The sequence below is a fragment of the Anopheles marshallii genome, chromosome 3 (genome assembly GCF_943734725.1).
Source record: "Anopheles marshallii chromosome 3, idAnoMarsDA_429_01, whole genome shotgun sequence".
In the NCBI taxonomy this organism is placed as follows: domain Eukaryota; kingdom Metazoa; phylum Arthropoda; class Insecta; order Diptera; family Culicidae; genus Anopheles; species Anopheles marshallii.
In genome coordinates, this window is record NC_071327.1 from 8,686,978 (window position 1) to 8,713,273 (window position 26,296).

General features: G+C 42.5%; 1 protein-coding gene across 1 annotated transcript in view; it reads right to left on the reverse strand.

Annotated features, from left to right (window-relative positions):
* Positions 1 to 26,296, reverse strand: part of LOC128716414 (uncharacterized) — a 36,634-nt gene that overhangs the window by 6,135 nt on the left and 4,203 nt on the right. Inside the window, exon 2 of the mRNA XM_053811334.1 lies at positions 19,319 to 19,370. Coding sequence (XP_053667309.1) covers positions 19,319 to 19,370 — 52 coding nt within the window. The remainder of the gene's footprint in view (positions 1 to 19,318; positions 19,371 to 26,296) is intronic.

The following is a 26,296-nucleotide window of genomic DNA, read 5'->3' on the forward strand; positions in this document are numbered from 1 at the left end:
TGCTCGTCACCTAGCAACCGTACAGTTTAAAAGAATAACTCATTAAGATCGATAAAAAAACCATCTTCTCCCTCACTCACTTAAGCTTACCGCGCCGTAAAACAAAGCAAATTCAAAAACCACCCAACAAACCCAACCCTCGCTTGGGCGCAAAACAACAACACGAATGGGGTTTTAAAATTTAAGAGTTAAAGTACATCTGTGTGGAAGAACTTTTTTTCGCGCCATGCCCCACCGGGCCGCACAGCCCCCAACGTACACCGGGGCAGAGGAAAGGAAGTCAATTACTCATTTCGATTCCGGTTATACAGTATCAACTGCCATTAGTGGCACTTTTTAGGTCGTGGAAATGATTCTTCACCGTTTGTTTTTTTTTTGTTCCCGCTGCTGCTGTTGTGATCCTTTCTCGAGTGTTTTCTTGACAGTATCGCTAGCTTTCAAGATGGATGGGCATCCGTTTTATTTTTCTTACGAATGTATGTATTACTCGCAAATAGGTCTCCAACGCCTAATGAACATCGTTTAACGGCTCATCACACTGGGCAAATAAAGTCCTACACAGTCAATCAGTGAAGTCAATGGGGACCGGCACTCGAAACGCAAATTAAATATACCGAGAACATTTTAAAAAGATTCGTGACCACCGCGGGGATCCGAATGAGAAATGGATTCCCGGGACAGTCGAAGGCACCGGGAAACCTGTTTCTAATCCGATTATAATGTAACATGAATGAGTCGGCGAATTGTATTACATCAAAAAGAGATTAAGTTTTCTTGAGAACGAAGAGAAAAATTATAGAATGTAGCAGTGTGTACTTTAGGTAAACAATCAAGCTTGATGTAAGGACATTAGCAATTACCGTACGGTGTATTAGTATGCTTAAACTATGCACCTTTACCATCAAGTAGGCGCTATGAAAAGAATAATTAGGCTAAGGAATCGGACTCGCTGGTCAACACAGGAACACTCTTTGCAGAAGTTTCCACTGTCAAGACTTTAGTGCGAAACATGAATTAGTGTGAGGTTCATATATTCACTGGTAGTACGGTTGAGAGAAAAAAAATCTAAATTTCCGATAAAAATCCATTGATGCTGCTTACATTTTGTTTTCAAAGCTTAATTGGCTGAATGTTTGTGGGATGTAAAATTCTCACAATGTCGCACAATGAAACGGAGCGAAAACGAATGTAATTGATTCAAAAGAACAGGCTAAATTATCATTTACAGGGGAATCAATTTTCTGAAAACGAGAACTTAAAGAATGCATAGTAAGTAATGATTAATTATCATTATCAAGCTTTAAGAATTAATTTACTTGAATAATTGAAGGTACAATAAGTTTCTATTAAAAATTGAACACTAGTCAAGTCTGCAAAATACACGAGAATCAATAAGAAAATCTTCGTGAAGCAGAGCTTTATCATATTTGTTCGTTCACAGTGAACAACCTCTTTACAGTTAGCCTCCGAATAGTGACTTTTGGCTAATGTTTATCTGCAGATACTTTCTCTATACCAAGCCCCTTCTACTAGTCGTTTTGGTGAATGGATAAATCGGTGTTTCGATCATCGCTGACGGTCGGTTTTCTTTAAATTCGCCTCTGCAACATATCTGTTTTTTTTGCTGTTGTGGGGCTCTCTATGTCCGTAGCACCTCTCTCTCTGTCGGATGACCCGTCGAAACGTCAAGTCACTCGTACGCCATAAATTAACCAACGCTAAAACATGTGGTTCTTCACCATGACCGTTGTCGGCGTCTATGGCAATGGTAGCTCTGTATGCTCCTCTCCTATAACCTCCCCTTCCCTCTTCTCCCCCCCTCTCCCTCCCCCCACAGACTCACGGTCAATTTCCAAAACCCTATTGCCCTTTTGCCCTGCGCTCGCTGGTCCTTCCGGGTTGTCGTCCTGAATTCCTCCTTTTTTTTCCTTCCTTCGTTGCGCGGGAGCACAAGAAATGTTTATGTACGTCTACGAGCACGACCTCAGTGGTGGTGGTGGTGGCCATTTATTCCCGCCCTGCTGCTGGTTGCTTGCTGCCCTTGTTCACGTGCGCACTTGTGTTGGAAAGCTGAGCGCCTGGCTGTGTTGGTTTTGTGTAGAAAGTGTGCAGAAAAAGCACGTGGTGAAAAACGCTAATGGCGCATCTCGAGCCGGAAAACACCCCTAGCTCCCATCCCCCTTGCCGCCTTCCCCGGAACCGTGAGCGGGCGGGAAGCGGATGAAGAGATTGAACGAATCAGGAGCGCCACCCTGTCCCACTTTACCCCGGGGGAACCGTTCAGGGGGTGGGAGTGGGTAGTATGCCTGGCAAAGGGGCAGGCAAAAAAGAAGCCAACATGACAGCATTTATTTACGACGCGAGACGATCGGCGAACACGTGCATAAAAACCAAAACAGAGAGAATGGCCAATACACGTCGGGAGAGCGCATCGGCAAGCGAGAGAATCGGCGAAAGGGGAAAAGTGTTCGTTTTTATGCACGCAACAGTCGGGACCGTGATGACGCCAGAACACCACCATCCGTCCACTCCCGGGCGCCCCATGCCTCCTGGGTTTCGTTCGGATGCCAAGGCTACAACATTCGGACGCCCTCTCCCGGAAGGGCGTACGGATAGAAAGAGCAAATGCACCAGCTCAGCTATATATCTTGGTTGGATTCCTAGCTGTTGATAAGTTTAGAGAACAGATTTACAAGAAATTGGGGAAAATATCGAGGATCCAATTATGGACCCATAACAACCTAAAGATGTGAAATTGATTATGATTTTTGTAATAAAAATATTTCCCATAGAATTTATTTATAAAAATACTCATTCATAGCGATTTAAAGCTGTCAACGGTAAAAGAAACGATAACAAATAACTGTGCAACAATAATCAATAGACAATCAAAATGCTCAGCTTTTATTACTCCCTTCCATCACCTTCGCTTTAACGTTTTTTGTAGTGTTTTTTTTTCTTCGTTGTTGAATATTGAATAAAAGATACCAATTGTTTTCATAAAAGTAAGTAAGTAAGAATGTTTTATTTTTGTGCTTCAATTTTTGTAAAATATATGAACCTTTCTTACATTTTCCACATTGCATTTGAGTATTTTCCAATGATAATATTCTAGCAACCTTTCCAACAACACATCCCATGCCACCCAAAAAACGGCACAGAACCTGCTCGGAACTAGCAGCGAATGCCAGCAACCAGAATGGTGAGCACATAAAAACACAACACCGTTCCACAGCCGGGACGCACACACACAGGGCCACGCAGGGCGAATGGCGCAATTGTGGAGAAAATGAATGCGAAAAGGGTAGCATGAAAAACCAAATAAACTTTAACGCCGGCTCCGTACCAATACCACCAGAACGGTGCTACATGCTCCAAGCTCGCGGTGCGGGTGGTCAAAGCGTTTTTCGTGTGTTTTCACAGCTTTTCCGAACGTGCACGGAGAAAAACTGGGGAAAAACTGTTTCGCACGTAGTGGTGAGAGCATCGTACCCGGGGCGCTCCGCTAGTTGGATATGGCAGGAGTAGGTAAATAGTTAACGGAAGTGTGCGAGTGCGAAGAATACGAATCGTTCTGATATGGCCCATGCCAGGAGGGGTTTTTTTTTTGCTCGTACTTTCCGCATACTCATTGCGTTTGGTAAAGTAACAGTAAAAAGAAAAGGAAATAAATCGAAAACTCAGTGAACGAACAACACAAACTAGAATTGTCTTTGTATTGGTAAATTGTAAATGTGAATTGCAAACTAATGATTTAATAACTTGCTTTAAAAAAAAATTAACTTGAAATTAAATAATCATTAAAAAACAAATTAAATTAAAGATATTTGCTATGAAGCAGCTCTTACTAATCGATATAGTGAATACATTAAAGGTAGGCTACTAGATCATAATTATTTAAATGCGAATTGAATAACGTTGCGTAAACATTCCGACTTATTAAGAAACATAGTGAAAGAAAGATGAAAACCGGAGATATTCATTGGAATACTAAACGTGACGCACTGTAAACAAAAACACATGCCCCGAAAGGGACGGCTGCCGAACATATCTTGCTCACACGCCGTGTACGAGTTCTCTATCCTTCGCTAACCATCGTTACACTTCATTCGACTGTATAACCGCGCCTGCAAGAGATTAGTCGTTCTGTTTTTTTTTTCCTCTGCCCTATCATGAAATACATTGCCATCTCCATGCTCTATGTATTACAACTGTATGTTGTTGTGGATGGTTCAACAGCCGCACGAATTCCGGAACCTCAGCTGGTACGTCCGAGTTTAAACGTTCATTTCAAATGCATAAAAACGGCCACCAAACTGTCAGTTTGAAAAAAAAACAGTCCTGGCAGACTGTTGGACCGAGAGCAAATGCCTCGTGTATAGCAGCGGATGGAATGTGGAGGCTCGTGGAAAACAAAGAACTGTTCCAATTCCCGCACACGCACACAAACAGGACCAAAGCACAAATACAGCCACACGGCAGCAACGTGAAGAAAAACGGCGCAAACTGCCAACTGGGGACTGTCCCAGGTTATCGTTTGGCTTGTGTGCGAGGCAAGGATGACGTCGATGAAAGGCAAATGCCGCTGCCCTACTCAGGCCGTGCAAGAACGCCAAGAGGAAAAGGCTTGCTTTTTATTTGGCTCCTGGTGGCCACTGACGGTAGCAAGCACCAAAAAAAAATTGTGACCATTTTTTCGACGCCCGCAGACAAACCGGTAACGCTTCTGTTCGTTCGGATGATGGAGGGGCTCTTGGTTGTGGAGTGGGCGAAGCAGAGAACCGAAATGGATTCATTGTCTGCTGAATTCCCTTTTTTTTGCGAACTCCTACCCAACAAGCGAGGTTACCGAGAATGCGAAGCGGCGGAAAATGAATTTACAGCCAAAAAAAAAAAAGTTCTTGTCCCTAACGGTATTTTAGACAAGATGATTATTCTATAGAATTTTAGATACTTTTGAAATGATCAAGTGACACTGTGTAGATCGCTTATTCACACAACGCGCACATACTCTCTTTCGCTCTCCCGCCCTTTTTTCCGAACGCAGTTTAACGCGAGTTCACAGCGTTCACCTGAACTGTGCCCAAAATGCGCCACCGTTCGCAAGCACTGCCAAACTCATCTTTCGCGTTGAACGTACGACCAACGTGAATAAAATGACAATCGAAACTGGGTCGCTCGGGTAAACACAGCATACAAACATGCTGCCCCCCAACCCCCATTCCAACAGGCGTAATACACTGTTCGTTTGCATTTGCTGACCTTGAAAGGAGTCTGCCTCCCACTGCTGCTGGTCGCAAATCCCCGCCCCCCCCGGGGTGCCCACCGATTGCACGACGATTGTGTTCGGATCTTTTATGCTTTTGGCATTACACTTCGCCATGCCAGACAGACGACGAATTCCAGTGAGCGATTGTTCTGTTTCGTTCATGCAAAACTCGGCCCGCTCGGCAAAAGGACGACGCCACGCCGTAGGACGATGCAGCGTTGGCACAATAAACAAACACGATTCCTAAAACGATGCCTCCGAAACGGGAAACCCTGCACGGTGTTATTGGCTGGCCGGCAAGTATTTAAGATGGTGGGGTTTCATGTTTCGAAATCTTTTCTTTGGAGATTTCTTTTTGTTGTGTTTGGTGTTTCATGTGTGCTTCATGCCAAGGGCAAGGACGCCTACGATGGTGGTACCGGTAATCGATACACCAGAACCTCGTAAAAAGGGTGCAATTTTTCGAAAAATTGTTTTCTCACTATATTTTTTCTCTTTTAGAAACCATCTTATCCTTACATAACATTCATCTCCATAAACTCTAAACGTGGGTATTCTGGGCAAGAAGAAGTGGGCAATACGCGAATAGGAAGGAATGATGCTTCGGTGGATATATTTCAAAATTAATTCCATTATTCAAATCCAAACTGGTGCGGCTGGCATAGATTAAAACCCGTAGCACACATGCGTAAAGTAGCATATTATTGCTCTTATTCTCGGAATGAAGAAATAATACGCAAATGATAGCAATTGATTCTGTGATACATAATTAAGTTGATATGTTTATTAAGGTTTATGATTTTATTACTAAGTGATTGCGATGATTTAAAACAAAGCAGTTATATTCTCATATATATATTATCATACAAGGATAAAACAAGAGATGATATAAACAAACCGAACAGAATTAATGAATGAATCATCGAATCGAAATCAACGAATGCATCGAGCAAAAGAATTATTTATTACTTTTCTTGCATTCAATACGCTTTCCTTTAAATAAAATGTTTCAATCATTACTTCAAACTTTAAAACACACCGCCTTACTGATTTTATGCTATCATGTGGCTCTTTTGTGTTATCATGTGCTGCGATCGTATTATGGTCGCATTTGGTTTATTTTGAAACTGTTGGGCCAGTGTCAGTCAAACACTCAAACATTGCACCTTCCAGGCTTTGCGATATCATGTGCCACTACTGTGCTATCATGTGGTGCTAATGAAATATCCCGGATACTCCTTTCTTATCATTTGAGACCATCGGACATGACTGACTTTGTGCTATCTTGTGCAACAATTATACTGTCATGTGGTGTCATTTTACTATTATCACTTCATTGTGATCACTATGAACTTCTACTTCTACTGAGTCTATCTGTACAGTCGCTTGCTTTTTATCAAACATCTAAAACAACCCTGTGAACACTTTCGGCAAAATAAACGCAAGCGACAAATACAACCTAACGGCTACGGTCTTTTGCTCCCCCACGCCATGCGAAAGCTGCTTTACGCAAGGCGAAAATTATGATTCGTCTGCATAAATGTTTCCAATTGCTTTTGCCACTGGAAGCGAAAAGACCCGGGCTCCCGGGAAAAGCTGTAACCGTACCGAACGTACCAATGCAACAGACGAGATTTCCCGGAACGTGTTGCCAGTTTCTCGCGAATCAGGTAAGCGATAAGCCGCACTTAGTGGTAACAATTTGTGTCGCTCGGGCAGAGGTAACGCACGGTGGCCGCACTCGTCGTCCGACAAACAATTTCACGAATGTTCGCGTGCGATGGTTTGATGGCGTATAAGCAGCGGGCGTACATTTTGTACGGTTCCGACGAACAAACAATCTGTTGCCCACGACATGATGAGGGCCTTGGGGGTGAAATGGACAAGCATGAATGTTGGCTCCAAGGCATCGTTTGAAGTCAGTGTGACGCATACCACCTCGAAGAGAATCTAGAAAAGTCGCCAATTCATTGGTTGTACCTTCAAAAATGTTCAAAACATTAATTTATATTACAAAAAATCGGAAGAGAATACAATAACTATAGAAAAGATCCTGTAGTTACAAGAGGTATCAGGCGTCTCCATGCAGAGAACAGAAATGACATTCATTTCCCACTATTAAAATGCACCCAATAGAAGACTTTACGCTGTAAAGCATGCATTATTAGATGCTCATTTTTGCAATTGTTTAACAACCAAACTGAAGGCATCGTCGCTGGCACGAATAAATTCATTCATGCCTGCTCAAACCCCGGATTGGCCGGCGGATGTGTTTCCTTCTAGCATTCCACGTGGCCCATCCGAATGGCAAGAAAATCACAACCGATCACCTTCACTTGACCAATTAGAACGTCAAACGTCGAAATAATACAAAAAAAAGCGATGGAAAAATGTTTGTCTTTTCAAAAATGGCACCAAGAAGGACACTGGAAAACGGACGGCGGAGAAGCATGGCAACCAAGATTAATTTACTGTACAGCTCAGCACCGTTTCTCAGCGCTGCTATCGACCGTTGTCAACGTTGCGCAATGCTGCAATTTCAAGCAACAAAAACGACCGTCCTGAAGATCTCTTTGTTGCTGTTAGATGGGTGTGTTTTTTTATCTCAATTATACCCGCCCTTAGGTGTTCGATCGGCGGCAACCGACCAACCTTACGAGGCAACCATGTGGAAGGGCTACACCAAGGGCAGCAAACAATTCTTCACCTGCACCATCGTTTGAAAGTTAAAACTTTGGTGCTTGTTAGCAATTGCTTTTGGTTTCTTTGCAGGGAGTTTTTTTTTCTCTGCATTTTACACTTTTCCCACCAATATTCCCGCTGACGTACGCTATCAGACATTGGAGTCTTTATATGGTGTGCCAACTCAACAAACTCGTCCCGAGCAAAAAAAAATTCTCCCCGAAAATGAATCACGCAACATTCGCACACAGGATCTCCGAGCCGATAGACATCGCCGGATCGGTCGGAAGCATGAGACAATATGTAAGAGCTTTTGTCGGTGAAGCACATAGATAGTGGGGAAAGCAAAAAAAAAAGCTCTCCGAAAAATCCGAATTGATTGATTGATGGACAGTTGAAGTCGATCGTGGTGAAGTTCCCGCGCAAAGCTGTCCCCAATTTGAAGTACGGAAGCACGACGCACCGCACACAAAAACCGACATCGTTCGTCTTTGAAAGCAAGAAAAAATGCATCCGAGGCTTTGTTCGTGGTTTAAGAAAAAAGCGAACAATCATGCTCGAATATTAACTCACAAAAGTTTCGCCAATTCAACCCATCGCTTGTAATGAGCAAACAATTTCGTCGCTATCAAATATGATTTGGGTACTATATCGTACATTATCCAACACCTAAACACAACTCAGAGCGTGACATTGTAAAGTCCTTGCATTGCATAAAATATTACTCCGAAGACTTTCTTGGTACGGCTGGCCCTTACTGGCCGGCCATTTTTTTCCTCCCCGTCGGTTATCGTGGGGATTCGCATTTTTTTTGCCACCCCACAAATGCAACAAGCTATTAGTCCCGCGTACCTTTTTTTGTCCCGCCACTCATGCTCCGTTTGCGCAGTAATTATTCAAATAGGCCAAACCTTCACCGCCAGCCCGGGCTCGGCGACGCACCAACGCACAACGGCACATCCTTTCAAGTAGTCAACCAAGTCTTCCGCTGAACTTAACGCACACTGGTGCAAAAGTAGCAACAGCAACAACAACAACAAAATGTATTGAAAAGCACAAGTAAAACATGAGCGTAAATTAAAAAAGGTACCAGGATATGCCGATCCACTCGGGGGTGAAAATTTTTAATGTTTAATATTTAATTAGCACACAACTTTTTTTTTCTCCTTCCTTCCTTTTTTTGCAGTCGATCTATTCACTCCACTTCAAAGGGATAATTTCTGTTGCTTTGAAGGCGTATGCGAGTTTTTTTTTCCTATTTGCATACCGTTCGTTTCTTTCGCAACTGCAGCATTAATCATCACCAGTGTATCAAACGATACCAACGTCACTGAATCGACGAACTTAAGGATAGTAACTTTTTCTTATCCGATATTGATGACCGGTAAAATACATTTGCGAATAGAGCAATACCGAACTATAGAGAATTGATATGAAATTGATATCGGTTTAAACTAAATTGCTGTCTGCTGTGTTCAAAACTAGGTTCAAAGGTCCAACAACCAAAAAGAATTATTATCTAATAAGATAAAACGGAGAGCTGTCGTCTTGAGAACACCACTATCAACACACAACAGTTTGATACAGAAGGAAAACTAACACAAAGCGTAATGAAAAACAATTTTTCAAACTGTTTAAAATCCAAAATCCTTACATAACGTTCCTTCTCCAACGTTCCAAAACCCTTCCGCCCGGGGTAATCTTTGCAAAGTATTTCGTCTCGTCTATTCCGGTGTTCCTTTATTCTTTCACAGCCATCCATCCTTCTAATCTCGCCGCTTCAGTGGCCAAAGAATTCCGCACTTAAAAACCCACCAGACAAAACGATAGAAGATAATTTACGATCATCGCAGCAACCCATTTTTGTTTTTTTGGGTGGACGCCTTACATGGGCCGAAAGAACCGTTGCCGATCGAGCACACGGGGTTTTAGGGCGGAAAAAAAACGCATCCTCCATCCACACGACATGTCTTTTCCCTTCCTGTCGGTGGACATTTTCGGCAGGAACCTTCCCGTTGGACGATTAATGCAACCCTTCGCGCGCTGGAAAGATGAGCAACCGGGCTAGAGTTGCAGCGTTTTGAGCATTTCGTGGGAGGGCGTGGAGGGAACACCACCACCAGAGCACTCCTGATGAGCTGATACTCCCCCGCTCGGTCCCCCGGGTTCGGTTAGAATGGTGGAAAAGTTTTTATTCCGTCGGTTGTGTGGATTTATTCAGCCTTTCGGAAGGATCGTGCAGAATGGCATGGGAAAGGCGACAGTGCAAAGAGACGAAGAAAAAACAACGGGGAATGCCAAGCAGACAGCTAAACTTTACCATTCCGTGTGCGGCAGGACAGACATCGATAGTTGCTACAAATGGGTGTATGTGTGCACGAGTTTCCGAACCAAAAAAGAAGAAAAAAACACTCCCAACCCAAGAACCGGCATCGTCTCGAGCAGATGAAGAAAGAAGAGAAATTACACTCACTTCGTGCGGCTACCGCCTTCAATCCTGGCCGGTAATCGTTCGTACCTAGTTCGTTTGCAAACCGGCAACTGCGTCTTTCAAACGTTAGACGCCCCAAAAAACAAAAAAAAAAACCGGACCAAATCTGCTTTCCACGCGGTGCTCTAGTTTTTATTTACACGCGACACACCGTCGGAGACGACTGCGAGTTCGCTTTTTTTCTTCCTCCGCTCCGGCAAAGTGCAATGAAACCGAGCGTGCGGTAGACCAGGGTGGCGGATGCTCACGAGCTACCAACCCCCCCGTCTTGATGGGCCACCAGTAGAAACGGACCACACACACACACATGCACATCGAGCGAACTCTTCTCGCATGGCATGGCCATATTTGAATTCCTTCCGTGTCTGGATCTCGTATTCTCTCCTCGGTGGCGGCGAGTTTTTCTGCCATTTCGTGCTCACATTCCCATAAGAATGGAGTATCCTTTTTTTGTTGTAGCGCTTTATTTCCTCCGTTTGGCTCTTCGTTTACCCATTTGTTGAAACGGGAGTTTATGTGTTTTTTGCTGCTGCTGCTGCTGCCGATGTTGTTGTTGCTAACTTTTCGTACAACTTATCCTCAGCATGGGAAGCGCGCTGTTAGTTTACGAACGTTGTTTCCTTTTTGTTGGTCGCGTTTTTGTCCTATATTTTCATGGCGTTCCCCTCGATGCGTTCGGTCCCCAATGGAAATGGCAGTGTTCCGTTCCGTCGGACGGTATCGTCTTTCTTTCTCATGGCGTTCCTACCTTGACCTCTATCGTCGCTTACAGGAGAGTCACATTTGGTCCACTCTCACCAATACTTCGGTTCGAAATAGTATCTATCGCCATGGTTTAGTAAATGCTCACTCCCATGTCTTTGGTGCTAGTTCACCATTCGTAGTATAAGGTGTTTTTTCCCTAGTTCCAGCTACTTTTCAATGCTGCTTAGAGTGAAGTTACGGAAAGCCCAACTCAAACACGGCAACCCAGTGCCAAGAAGAATGAACACCACGTCGCAGCAAGCTCAATTGCATCATCACGTTCTGTTCGCCCGGTGTCCCGCATGCTTACGTTATTTTATTCCCCACGGAAAACTTAAGCAGTGCTAGAATCAGGAGCAACCTGAACGGAGAATTCCCCAATATCTCGAGCTACACTTGTTAAAAACTACTTGTACGCAAATTATTGTAAAAATTTAACTTCATAAGAAGACATCCCTTATGCCCTTCAATGGCTCAAAAAGCTGGTTAACGAATTTTTAACCTCGTAAAAAACACAACTCTTGGATCTAGTGTGCATCGTCATCGTCCTGTCAGCGCCATCAACATCTGTCAAAAGTTTCTGCAACGTCATCAGTAGGTGCTCGGGCAAGTATACCTCCCATTGTGAGTACCGTCTCGTTAAGGAGCCTCTCAGGCACGGACAATATTTTCTACTAATGTTTCACCCCGCTTGCCGAAACTTGACGTGACTGAAGGGTCGTCTACGTATGAACTCTACTAAAAAAACTCACACACACACATACAGGTGTACAGTGTTGTGCAAGGTGAGGCTGTGGTTGTAATATTTTTGTTGTTGAAAATTGATTTTTTTTTAATAAATCTTTTAACATAAACAGTGTAAGTATTGCAATCAGACTTGCTACAGGCTCTAGTCCGTTTCAGTGAGCCACCAGGTGTCTCCATTCACACGGAACACTATGAACCTTCGAAATAAGATGATTTCTTAAATATAATTAAGGTTTTAATAAAACATTTCACCTTTGCCCCGGCAACTATTAATAAACAACTCTCTTTTCATACCATTGAACAAGCGGACAAGCCATTCTTTATGCTCGCTCACCAACCGGGCATGATTTTCACCGAACGAAAACGCGTACTTTATCACATCTTACGCATCCTCTCAATCCTGCCTTGCGGCAGTCCTGCGTTCAATGCTCCACGCCAGCAAGCGAAGGCTTCACATCGAATCTGCCTGCAGGTCGCGACAAAGTGCCAGACCTTTTTGCCTTGGTTCACTCACCGCTTCACCAACCGAACCGGGGATGCTGCCGTTGTGGCGGGCGACGCAAGCAAAGCAAAATCAATTTTAACTTTTTTCGCTAACTTAGGATATTATTTCCCTCCGCGCTTCTTACGGGGCTGGAAGCGTGCTCGGTGGCCGCGAACTGTGGGTTGCGCACGTGTGTGTGTGTGTGCGCAAAAATGAGCAGAACATCCTTTTTTTCGCAAAACAGTGTGTATCGGCAGCGACATGAGCCCTTTGGTAGTAAAGGGACGTACACACCCGGTTATGCCACCTGTCGAGAAGAGGCAGCAGTTTATTTTGCAGCTCAGCGCGATGGGTTGCGTAAAGAATTCCCCGAGGCAAAAGTGCTCGAAAAGGTGAAAATTCTATAGAAAAAAGAATTTCAAAGAAGCTTTGGTGAGCTGGGTTCGCAAATTTCAATGCTCAAGAGCAAATAAACGATGCTTGCTAACGTGCAATCGGAAGCGAATATAGTTAATGTCATTTGCCACAATTATAGGTAAACTTTCCGTTCCGCTTTTGTCTACCTTGCAGCCCGATTTTCCCGCACACGACTAATTACGACGCCTTGTTCTCATTAATGCACCATCAGAACACGCCAAAAGCCGGTGCGCTCGCATCTTTTTGACGCCGTTTTCTTTTTTTTTCCACTCCCCTCTGCATACAATACACACTTCAAACTATGTGTATGAAAACTCATTTCATTTAAAGTTTTCCTATGCACTTCTTTGCAATTTGTGCAGCAAAAAAAAACTGCCAAAAAAAAGAACCCCCCTGTTGTCGGTGAAGCTGTGCTCGTACACTGGAGCCGCCGACAAAATGCGGACACTTCCTGCTGATCGAGTTGGCACAGGCGGTGGGTAAGTTTTCCGACCGCGCCAACGGAACGGTAAAGGAAGGGTGGGAAAAATGGAAACTTAAATGGCAAACCCAAAACTTGCACCCGGAACACCCGCGTTGCAGATGGAGATAGACACAACCGTCCGGCAGGCTTGCTCGCTTGTGTCGGTGTTCGAGTCTTCCTGCGTTCCTGGGTGCGCTCATCGTCCTTGGTTGATCCGACCCAAAGCCGCTGCTGAAGCCTGTTGGAGCATGGACCAATGTTGCAAAGATGCGAAAAAAAGCGACCACACACACACACGCTCTCTCGGGAGCCGTTTGTGTACGGGTCGGGAAGAGCAGTTCCTGTGCCGCCGAATCCACTCGGCTCCTTTATGACTCTCTGTGACACCTAGTGTGTGTGTTTTTTTTATTTCTTCTGTCAATCCTTCTCTTTCTGTTGGATGCTGCCCCATGTAGCTTCCGAAAGAGCCTTAACTTCACAAAACTTCGGGCTCCTGTTTCACCATTCGCACAGGAGCTTTTCTGTCTCTATTCACTGTCGGACTACAGCGGTAAAAAACGCATAGGAAAAGAATTTTAAAACCCACACACACACACACTTAAAGGACGAAAAAAAACGCTCTTCACATCAACGGCAGCAAAGCAGGCTGATGTTTTCGCTTCCTTTTTTTTCCGCCCCATTTTTAGTTCCTTTGATACGCTCAACGCAGCTCGCAGTAGAATTGCAGCAGCACCGCGAATGAATTGAGGGAGCTATGAAAGTTTCCTTTATTTTTACACCCTCCATCACTTTCATTTCAAACAGCTTGGCCGCGACTTTTTTTCCACATACTTCTTTTGTGTCCTTTTTTTCTTGTTTTTGTTGGTGCAACACAGGTCTCGAGTCCGCGCGTTGGTTCTGTATTTTGAAATTCGGTGCTCTCGCCGGCCATTACGCGTTGGTGTCGGTGACTGACGAAATCTTCGACAAAAGGGCTTATTATACCAAGCAGTTTACAGTAAAGTAGAAACATTTAAACAAGTTCGAGAAGTTGTCAAACAGAACAATGCAGAACAACAGAATTAGCAGAAAGTCCATCTTGAGTACTTGATAAGCCACGATGTATAGAGTTAGTGAAGTTTAAAATTAATATAATAACTATTTCTATAATTATATAAAATTCTACCAAAAATAATGTCACCCTCGGGGGGCGTCGTCGCCCCTTTTAATAAAAAAAAATCCAACAAACCAGACATATCCGCCCGAAGAAGGAAATAGCACACCGTGGAAACACTGCGTACGAGAATGTGTACGAGAAAAAAATGGACAGCTCCAGCTGGAGGGATCCTGCGTAATACGGATGCACAGGTTGGAACCCGAGAAGAATGGACCTGGTCCGCTGGATCCGCGAATCGGACGCCCGAAAGTTGGATGTGCGCGCGCGAATTCTCGTTTATTCTTTTGTTCCAAACTTTCCATTCCTTTTTTTAAACTTCCTTTTTTTTCGTGCCGCTCCTGGGTGTTCTTTTTTCCTCCCCCTGCTCCCCTTTAACACTTCCATTCATCCCTTCCGCGAACGTGCACTATATCCTTATCCCTTGGTCATCTTTTGGTGCTTTTTTGCAACTACGACGACGATTTCTCATCAGCTCCGTCCAATGTTTCCCCGCGATTTTTCCGCTACGATCGCTACCGTGTTTCGGCTAGCGTGTGCTAGGGTTTGTATAATTTCGTGCAGCTTTTAACGAAAAAAAAATCCCCCCCAAACGTAGTTAAAGTAGGGAACTGGACAGCAAAAAAAAAAAGCATTCTAGAGACTGGAACAAAGCGGTCGGAAATGTGGTGGTGGTGCTGGAGGTATCGCTCTTCACCAAACGATGTGGCAATGAAGAGGAAGAGCCCACCAAATGGCTCGATTTGGTGCAGCAGCAGCAGCATGCTAGTTGCACATTTTATCGCAGTGAGCACGAGAAAATAAAAGAAACTGTCCACTCGAAAGGATATCAGTGGAATCGTTCAAACGAGTTACAGAAAAAAGAAGCTTGCTGAAAATGACGGTAAAACTGTTTCATGTTCCGTTAATGATAGTTACGTTTATGACTGGAATTGTTAATGTATTTGCCTCCATTTAAATGTTTAAAAGCCACAGATTTGTATACGTTTGAATAGTTTTCGATACGTCGGTCTTTTACAGAAAAAGATTGCACAAGTAGCTAAAAAATTGTACAGCATTAACAGCATATTTATTGAACCGATCACAACGAATCGCTAACTAGGAAAGAAAAATTGAATGCAATATTTGAATTTTGCACATTTTTCAGCCATTTGCAATCGCTATATACCTTCGATGCGTGCAATCAGAATCAGAATACTGGTTTTTTTTTTTTGGAAAATAAAAACAAATCTGCTTATTTAAGCGAAAGCAACTAGGGGTAAAAAATACGAACCCAGTTGAGGTTTAGCAAAACATGAGCTGATTATGTAGGCGTTAGTTAGCGAGGATGTCAACCGCAGTAAACCAAATCTATTTATGTGCGCATACATGCACCCAATGCATGGTGGCTCGGTCGGCCCTGTTTTCACACCACTGCGAACCTCATTTACTAGTATACAATACCGTACCCCAGCACCGTACCAACATCGCCCCGTTACCAGTGGTTAGCACAAATTCAGCACAATAAAACTGAACAGAAAAAAGGCAATTTTACCACAATACATAACAAATCGTTCCACACACGGCTGTACGGATGTGGAGTGGCAAAAAAGGTGAGCATTGCCGGGAACAACCGAACAACAAACAAAAAAAAATGTTATGTTGATGATTTTAATTTCACAACAAAAAAAAAATGGAAAAATAAAATATCAAAATACATGTCTATTTCACGTACTGATAAAAAAGCCGGACCCTATCAGCATCGCATAAAACATTTTACCGCACGCGAATTAAAAGTTCATCCGTGCTGGATTTTGCATCGTTTCGCAGCTTTTTCTTTGTCTGGCTGCGTTTAGTTGCGCTGATGGTGGTTGATGGTGTGTAGATGCATTTGCCAATATGCATTCCATGTTGCTCGCTAGAGAACGTTTTCATTAAAAAGGATTTAACTAAAATTATCGCTAGAACCCTTATCTTAACCTAGAATTTGTGATAGTTATTTCACAATCATGATTGCATGGCTCTTAATATACATGGCTATATCAAAACTTGTGTACAAATGGTTTTATAAAGCTATGAGACGATTTTTCATCGATTTATCGTGATTTATCTATTAATATTAAAGTACAAATAGTAACGAGTAGTGTATTAAAGGCATTAATTTTTGGGAATAAATTAGGCACGAGTGAAACCACTTGCAATGAACTCAATCCGCTCTCACTTGTTATACGAAAAACTCAAGAGCGGGATGCGGAAGATTCACTTCTTTACAATTTATATGAAAAGTAAACAAAATGCATTTCGAACGGAAATTATTCAAATTTTGTTTATCAATTCGTTAAAATAAAAAGTTAATGGAAATGATCTTGATGGATGATTGGTCTAAATAATTAATTGTCGTCGTGGTCAAATAGCCAAACGATCTTTCAATATTGATCGATAATGCGTCTCTCATTAGAGCCTTTAGACAAACAGCATTCCAAGCAGTCAAAAACAACAGAAATCTTGGACTGAGTGAGGATTTGTTTTAACTTACTGTAGGAGCTTACTCCTTGGCATTATCTCCACAAGTTCTTCACGGGTTCTTTGTGGACTTCGAGGAGATGCTTCGATGTGTTCCGATAGAAATTCTTTGGTTTATTATTGTAAAATGAGTCACAAATGCGATTGATCACAACACTTGTCTAATTATCGGAGCAAAATATTAAACAAGGATGAGGAGCTTTGCTTGGAGGAATTCAGATAGAGTAGCAAGATTCAGTAGAGTAGACGACATCATACAACGGAACAATACTCAAGCATAGACCAGACAAGCAATAGATACAAGGATTGCGACAAAAAATGCAATTTTTTGCAGGGAAGAATAACGGAAAACGAAACACATTTAGCTCTGGTTTGTTAGTAATTACTTGTAAGTGTACACGGGAATCCAATTGAATCTGTAGACCTCAAACAAGGAAGTTATAGCAATTAGTAAAATCTTAGACACTTCAACACTTTGCTGATGGTGACATTTATTCATGTTCGCTGTCTATTGTGCTACTTTCCTGTACGGGTTTGCTCCCGTCAGCTTACCATTCTCAACCTGCCACGTTTACGTGATGTGCTCCACCGCCGGTGGCGCTCTTAAATTCGTGATTTGAATTCGTTTCATGACTGGAATACGTTCTATGCGATTCTTTCTCGTGCTTTTTTTGCGCACATATATCGGGTTTAAAACGTTAAGGATTCTGGATTTTTTCTCTCTCTCTCTCTTCCTTTACTCTTTTTCGCCACAATCCTGGATCGGCCCACGAAAGGATTGAAGCTCACCCAAAGATTGATAACGAATGTAAAGGACATAAGGGGAGCAGTAAATGATACAGCTAGAGCACAGAAGAAAAAAAAAACGAACATAAACCAGCTAATAGATAGAGAGCGGCATAGCAGGAAAAAAAAGGATAACGGATGTTGGATCCACAGTTTGCACTTGCTCAAATATGCACGAAATGAAAAACCTCAACCAACGGGATCGGCGAAGGGTCTGGACGAGCCGCGCTTTTTCTCTACCAAATACACACATTCATCAATCCGATCCAGGATCACAATTCATAACCTAACCGAAACCCACCAAGCCTCGTACTCGGCCCGGAACCACCAGTCGTGTGAGGCGAGTTTAGCATAACGAAAAAAAAAATCTCATCCTAACCAATGGCAACAGCCAAATGATGACCACAACACACCGATTTACCCTCCGTGCCCTGGCCACCGAAGCAGTCTGTGTGTTGCTGCAAAAGCTCCTTCCCGGTCATTCCCCTGTCCCAGCTTACCATGGCACAGCAGCAATAGGAAAATGGTTCGCAATGGTTAGAGGGAAAAGGAGAGAAAAAAACACATCACCCAACCAACCCAACTGCCACACAACGACTGGGACAGTGTTTTAGTGCGTGTCCCGTGCGTGAATAACGTAGCGGCAGACGTACACAGCAGACACCGGTTGGTGGTGGATTGTGTAAACCGATAGAGGCACAAATTGCAGAGCACTATGCGCGATAGCGAGATGGGTTCTTTGTTCTCACTATCCCCAATACCAAATGGCCCCAAAGCACGGCCCGGATAATGAAACTAGAAAGGCTCACCGGGAAATTGGAAAGAGTAGAAATAAAAAATGCCACCCAACCTGCCCCAGGGGGGGGAGGGTGGATGACCGGGAGCGATGGTAGGACATGGCATAAAAATCGCATGCACACATACACACCGCACACTCACGCATAATAAATTTAATCACGTTTTCTACTTTGTTCCCGTCAACATTATTCTTACTATTCCTATCAGCAGTGCGAGGCGCGGGGGGGGATATTACTATTTTTTTTTTTGCACTTTTATGTGATAGTGGCCAGCTTGTTTTTTTTTTGCTTCGTTTTGATTTTGCTATTATTTCTACACCGCTACACCGTTTTATTTTGTGTCATAGAGCAGGTGTCATAGATGTATAAAGCGGTAAATTAAAAATCATCTCGTGTTGAAACGCTCGGCACAGAGAAACTCTGCAAAACTGACTGACGGAAGCCATTTTGGGTTTGCATTGACATGTTTAAAGCGCGCATCCTTTTTATGCAATATCGCATATTTAGATATCATATTCTGCTAAAAAATTTAAAAAGACGAATTTAAATTGTGACTGAATTATTAATAATGTTACGAAGATTAAAATTTTGATTAAAACAAATTGTTTAAATTTAAAATTTCAGTTGAAATGGGATAAAATAAAAAAAGGTTAATTTCAGTGTTTAATCAAGCATTTTGATGGTCGTGATCGACTAGTGGCCAATGCAAATGTTCCACAATGTTATAAAAATGTTCTGCTCCACAGAATATGATACAAACACTCAATTAACGTTTGAACTCACCTCACAAACAGCTGTTCTTGATTATTTACTCGCCAGGACACTACGGTTGCACCTGCAAATGTAGAGAGAGAGAGAGAATATTAGAGAATTTAAAAGACGTAAACACTTCATTCCGCCTATAAATGAAGAAATCATCCGCTATGTTGCATTGGGTAGCATAAGTACGAATGCGGATAACATTCCTATTGATGGCTGTCATCACGATCAAAACGCCTTTACCGCGTCACACGGAAGTTTTTGTATGGGATTAAAAAAAAAAACATGGAGGAAAGCTTCCTGCGAGTGGGATAAAACCACTTACGATGCGCGAAAGCGGGTACCAAAACAAAAGTGACGAACATCGGAAGGAAAGGCTGGTATGTTTATAATTATTTCATTACTAGCATCATGTAGGCGAAACGGTACGATGCATTCCGCACATTCCACTGCACGCTGCAACGCAAGTGGCAGTGAATCGGAATACATTCATCATGCTACATCCAAAGCCAAAAAACAAAAACCAGCAATTAACGCATTAAATGTTTATACTTTGTTGTAACAGGAATTATTGTTTTCTCGTATTGTGTCGGAATTCTAATCGTTTCAGTCTCGTTGGTCTTACACTGTTGCTTGTCTCAATTATTGCATCAGCAAAGAAAATTTTGTGAAAAGTTAGAAAAGACGTCTAAATTGATGAATGAATGCATCGCATGAAGAACTGAAATTTTTAATGTAAATGGTACCTGAAGTAAAGCAAATTTCGAATTACGAATAAAACACTTCAAAAATTTGAAAAAAGTCATAAAAATAAGCCTTATTCAAAAATGCCTTCGATCCCATAATAATAGTTTAATTTATGGAGTTTTAAACGACAATTAATTGCAGTAAAATAAGTTCCACAAACAAAAGTTCCTTTGTATACGCGTATCTTTATCTTTTATCCTGTTGATAGCTTCATCTGTTTATGTGGCATGATTGTCTTAATCTTTCCATCTGCAAGAAATCGAGGCTGTTGTACTTTAGTTGGAAGGATAGTTGATGTACTAAATTTACAGGACGAATTCCAGAGTGTGCGCTTCAAATTTGCTTGCTTTTCCACAGCACCCAAGCATTGCACCATGAAACGCAAATATCGATCAAAACATATTCCGAAATACAAAAAATCCCCCTATGGACGAAAAAGCCACCCAATAGTCAAATCCGAACCAGTACAGCATTTCGTTCCGTTTATTGTGACGATTTTTTATTTTTTTGCGGCATGTTCGGTCTTAACTCACCCTTCAAGACAGCGTAACATACTTCTCCACGATGACCCCAACGTGTTTTTATTTTTCCCTTTTTTTCTGTTGCCTTCCTCCGGTAAGAAACCTATTCAACCAAAATGAAGAGCAAGCGCGGAGGTAAGTACCGAGACCAAGAGACCTCGAACGACCTTCAACACATTTTTACTCATTCGTCAAACGTGCCCCAAGCCACACGTTTCGCGTTAGACGAGCATCCGGTAAAGTGCTTGCCAAAGTAAGTGATGGAGGTTGGGATGGTGGTGAGGCGAACGAAGGGAAGAAAAAAAAAACACCAACCACCAATCGAAACGAAATGCGATGATAATTTTGTATGCCGCTCGTCAAGCTCGGCATGCTTGGGAGTTATGCATGGATGCACCAGTTGTGGGGGATGTGCAGTTTTTGGCCACGAACTCATCATCGGCAAGCTGTGTAAGATCCGTACCCATTTTACCAAGCTGTAAATATTGTGTTATTTGTTTGCCTAAACACACGTTCGATAGGCGATGTACTAGAACTTGTTGTTTTCCTAACCTACCTAACACCTTCGGCCCCCGAGATAGACACCGAGGCAACACACATTCACTTTTCTCGGTTCATGACCACAGCTACTGTTCGGCGTATGGACAGCGTCGCGCGATAGCTGCGACGCATCTAGCAAACACTTACTGTGGTCTCTGTTTGCACTACGACCACACAGCCGCCCGAGGTCTGCCGGTTCGCAACGGAGCACAAGCCGTCCCGCCATTTGCCTTTCCTTTGCGACGCGGCCGTCCACCGTAGGGTCAAGTGTTTGCTACCGCGGACAAATCGTTCAGCAGCACCCGAACGGATATTAACTAGCCTTTAGCCGCCGTAGTGGTGTTGGTGTCCAATCGAGCCCAATCCATTCGGCACGGAACTGAAACGGCCTTTACGCTAGCTTTTTCGCGCATTTTCGAACATTTTTTTTTTTTGGTGTTGATGACGCTAAGATATCATAAACATAAAACCTTTCCCGATCGTTTGACGATCGTTTGCTTGTGGAGGGTTTGTATTTACGTCTCGAGAGTTTCTTTTTTTTTTGTGGTAGATTTTTTTACGAGAAAAGATAAATAATATCCATAGCCGGGTGGGTTTAATGCAAAGAAGTGTTTGCACAAATTAAGCCATCGTAGATAAATATACGTCACTCGTGAGCGTATCTTCAGTTACGGTTGATGTTTTGAAGGGCGTCAGATGTTCATCAGATGACAAAATTGTAGATATTCCAACGATCTACACACCAACACTTATTAAAGTTTATATGAAAGTAAAAAAAATGTGGATCTGTAATACATGCAATGCTTGCTCGAGTCATTTTTTTCACGAATTACAGGACTTTTTGTTAAATTAAATATATAACAATGTTAAATAAACTTTAAATAAAGAAATGAATATAAAATTTAAATAATATCAGCTCAAATAAAAAAAAAGGCATCATTGAATACTACTTTAGAAAATGTCGGGTTGCCATACTACCCTTAAAATAAGTCAGAATTAATTATTGTTTTATTTCTTTATGAAATAGATAACTAACGTTTATAGTTTTTTTTAGCAATTTTGATATTTTACTAGATGAAAACTCTGTTTGAATACTTTGTAAACTTGGGAAATTGGGATTCCCGAATATGCCGTACCGTACAGATGGAGGTGTATGAAGTAGGTCATGGAAATAACAGCCTGCTTGATTGAATTAATCTACATACTTCTAAAAACAGTATACACTTTTAGATATTCTTCTATGAAACTTTCTAGATCATGATTTAAATTCATATGTACCTAAGTATGATTGACATTGCACAATACCAGCTACAAACCCGTCACTCGGTTCGCTTTTCCAACGAATGTTTGCATATCGATGGAGCTTATCTACGATTTATTTCATTGTCAACCAAACCAAGCCAAAATTTCTTTCCGCGCCTAACGGTTGGCCGAACTGTAAACTTTCGTTGCAAAATCGGTTGCCAATTCTCGTTTTTTTTTTTGTGCGAAATCCAACCAGCACATGATGCGTGGCGAACACTAAAACAAAACCGTCACGACCAGCACGACGGCATCGCTGAGATTAGGGTTTGCCAAAAAACCTGATCGGTGAGTTTTTTTTACGCCCCTCGCCCCTACTTCAAGCTTAGTTTCGGGTGCTTGGTTTGATTGGATGCGTCTAGCTTTCTATCCACCAGAAGGGAAACCATAAAAAAAGAACAGATCACTAACCGAAGAGAGAGAGAGGAAAAAAAACAACAAGGCGCAAAACTGTGCCAATTCTTCCACTTCCGTTGGCCCGTTTGGGCCGCAGCATCACACACACCTTCCCAAAAAAGGTATCGCGAGCAGCACGGGTGGTGGTTCTATTGCAAATTTTTCTTTTTATTTCTATCTCTTAATCTTTTTCCTACGTTTTTTCTCTTATTCTCGCTCAATTGCTTTTTTCTTTTCCTTCCTTTCTCGTTTCATCTTTCAGTTTGTTTGTTTGTGTTGTTTCGGCTACATCGCCCGCTATTTTCTATTTCAAGCCGATCGCAAAAATTGCCTGCGCCTGCACGGCGCGAAAGTTTTTGGCGAAATTATTGTGCGACCACAAAGCACCGCCGCCGGCAAAAGCTGCACGGATCGCAGTAACGGTCGATCTTGTCGTCTTCCGCGAATTTTCTTTCCACTTTCGCCCAGTGCCTCCCCGGCACATCTCCATCCAGCGTGAACGTGGAAATTGGAGCCATCAGTTTTTTTCTTTTTTTCGTTTCGTACCGCACTCTGGTGGCCGATTTTTGGACAGAACGGTGATGAATGAAGAAGTGGCAACAACATAACAAAAAAAAAAAATGCCCAAACACGGCTCCAGTTTGGGGCTTGTTCAGCCTAATTTATCCTGCGCCATGGGCGCCTCCAGGCAGCTGACTTTGCGGGGTGGCTACACACTCGAAATCGGGCGCTAAAAGTGGCAAACATTGCAAGCAACAAAAAAAAAATGCAAACCCTCTGCCACACACACACTAGCGTGAACCAGTATAGAAAAATTAGTCAAATGAAGAACGGGCGAAATACGGAGGGAAATTAGAAAGGATCCTTCCATCCTAAAGATGATTCGAAAGTTTCGGGTCTGCCGCAAGAAATGGGACAGTACCCCTTAAAAAGTGCCTCCGGGTGACTGATGTAACGGGTTCGGGTGTTTTTTTTTCTGCTCTTCTTAAATTGCTTTACCCCTATCCACGCTGTGCCGTGGATCGAACGAAATTTTGCAAGATATTATTCAAATTTACCACGCCCGTACATAATTAGAACATCGTAACATCTAGACGCAAAAAAAATCGTGATAAAGATAACAAGCTTTAACACAATATGCAAGTAAAATTAAGTAAGAACATGTTGATATGTTAATACTAGTTACTATACTAGGTATAAAAATAATGATCAATTGCTGTAGAACGCTGATATGCTCGCTCTTCCACGAAAAACTAAGCGCCAGCCTTTTTCTTTTTTGCTACCTTCAACATACTCAGTTTCCAATCGTTAGTATCATGCTACTTAAAAACGACCGGTTTTCCAGTAATCGACAACCGTAGCAGCCGCTAGAGTAGGACGATTTCTCGCTTCTTGCGCGAATGTCGCTGTCGATGGACCGACGCCAATGGGTTGTCGTAGGCCGCGTTTGGTAGGAAAAAACTGCGACAACACGCACACATAACCTGCCGAACAATGGCAACTGCAACAACGGTTACAACGGCCACTGCCACTCAGACAGACCCCCCCCCCCCCCAGTAATGAACGCGCTCGGTAATCTGGCTTTGAGTAAAAAAAAAGGCACACACACACACACACACGACCCCATGACGGTCAGGGTACTCGCATATAGTTTATGTATATAGTGTAATTACACATTGCCCTCACTTCGGGCATTCTAACCTTCCTACGCCTTTCAAGTCATTCCGGCTGAAGCTAATACCACCAGCTCTTTGCCCACCAATGTCGTTTTAGAGGCATGGAGGCAAACAAACAAAAAAAGTACATTCGTGTGTAAAACGGCTTGCTGCGAAGTAATCGCATTTTTTTCCAGCAATAAAACATTATGGAAGACATGATGCCTGCAGTGTTGCAAGATGCAGGTTAGTGTAAACATTATAACCTACACGCAGCAAATATATTTCCTCGAAGCGAAATACTTGAGCAAACCGATCGATTTGCTCCATTACAATTAAAACGAAAACAAAAAACCGTACGTAAATTCATTAGGTACCAGAAGACATTATGCTTTGTTCACTGCAAGCATAGATAAAATTGGGACGAGATGCTTTCGGGGGGGGTTTTGGAATCCTTTTTCTCGCTCCATCGCCCTGCATAAACAAGATTCAAATCAATTAGATGGATGATTGATCCCACAGGCCAATGCCGGCTAGGCGGAGCCGAGCGTTCGGGCAATTCGGGCGAAATATTGCTTTTAAAAACATTTCCAAGAAGCGTAAAAGGATTCCGGGCGGCCCCCGGTTTGGCTGTCAAACAAATCAAATTTCAAATGTTTCGGCCTGTAGAAGTATCTAGTTGCAAATATTTGACTAGGTTATGGCTAGAGTTGGTCGAGAATCTCGTATAGGAAACTTATTACACGCCCATCGATTTATTACACCTTTAGAAATTGATAGAAGGGAAATGTGAAATAAAAAACAAATGATAGATTTAAACAAATCTTGATAAAGACACAACGGAAGAGAAATGAAAGATGATAAGAAGGATTGGCAAGAGCACGAGACAGATTAAATTAATGTAAAAGAATATCAAATACATTGATAAGCATTTCACAATCCACGAAACTTACACTGCTATTCTTATGCTTTAGCATAAAATGTAACACAGCTAACTCAGATTCGAAAGAAATGAAACCAAACATACCTTATCAGACAAGAAAATGCAAATTCAAACTACTGCAATCAAGAATTTCGTAACAATTGAGAATTTCACAACATATGAAACAAAACATTCAAAATTGCTCCATCTGTGGCAATAGTGAAAAAGAAACGCAAAACCCCCTCTTGATAAGGACCTTGCCTCACAATATAACAAATTTTGTGTTTGATTATCGCCCTTTGACTTATGGTTGAACGTTTACCCACAACAAAAAACAGCAATCAAAAACAAACAAAAATCGGCGACACATTTCACAACCTGACGGTTAAGCGCATCAATGAACGTTAACTGCCACTGTTTCCACTCCGTTCCACATCCGAAGGTCGCGGCGCGATCCTTGGGTCACTGCGAGGAACCATCTGGGAACTACGGTCCAGATCATGAAAGTCACTGGCGCAGAATGTTTTCAGCCGATTGGTGCGGGAAATAATGTTCGTTTCCGATTAATCATACCCACCCGAAACGAACCATCGAGACAATTCCCAATGTTTGTTTGCTTTCGTTTTGTTACCAAAACGCATGGTTCACTTGCGGCTAGCCGGTTCTAGATGGTGCTTCACGGTGGGTTCATGAACTTCTAATCGCCAGATGACAGTTTCACATAAACAAAAACCTGATAAGTATACGTACAGTGACGTTTGCGATTGGGTGCAGCTGTCCTTTGGTTGGATTGTTTAATCGTCAATTTAAATGCAATTATTACCATTAATAATTATATGGTGGTGCTGGATGTTGCAATAGTTGTTCGCAGACCTGTACCGGTGGCCCGGTAGCATGATGGTAGCGGAGCCGACCTCCA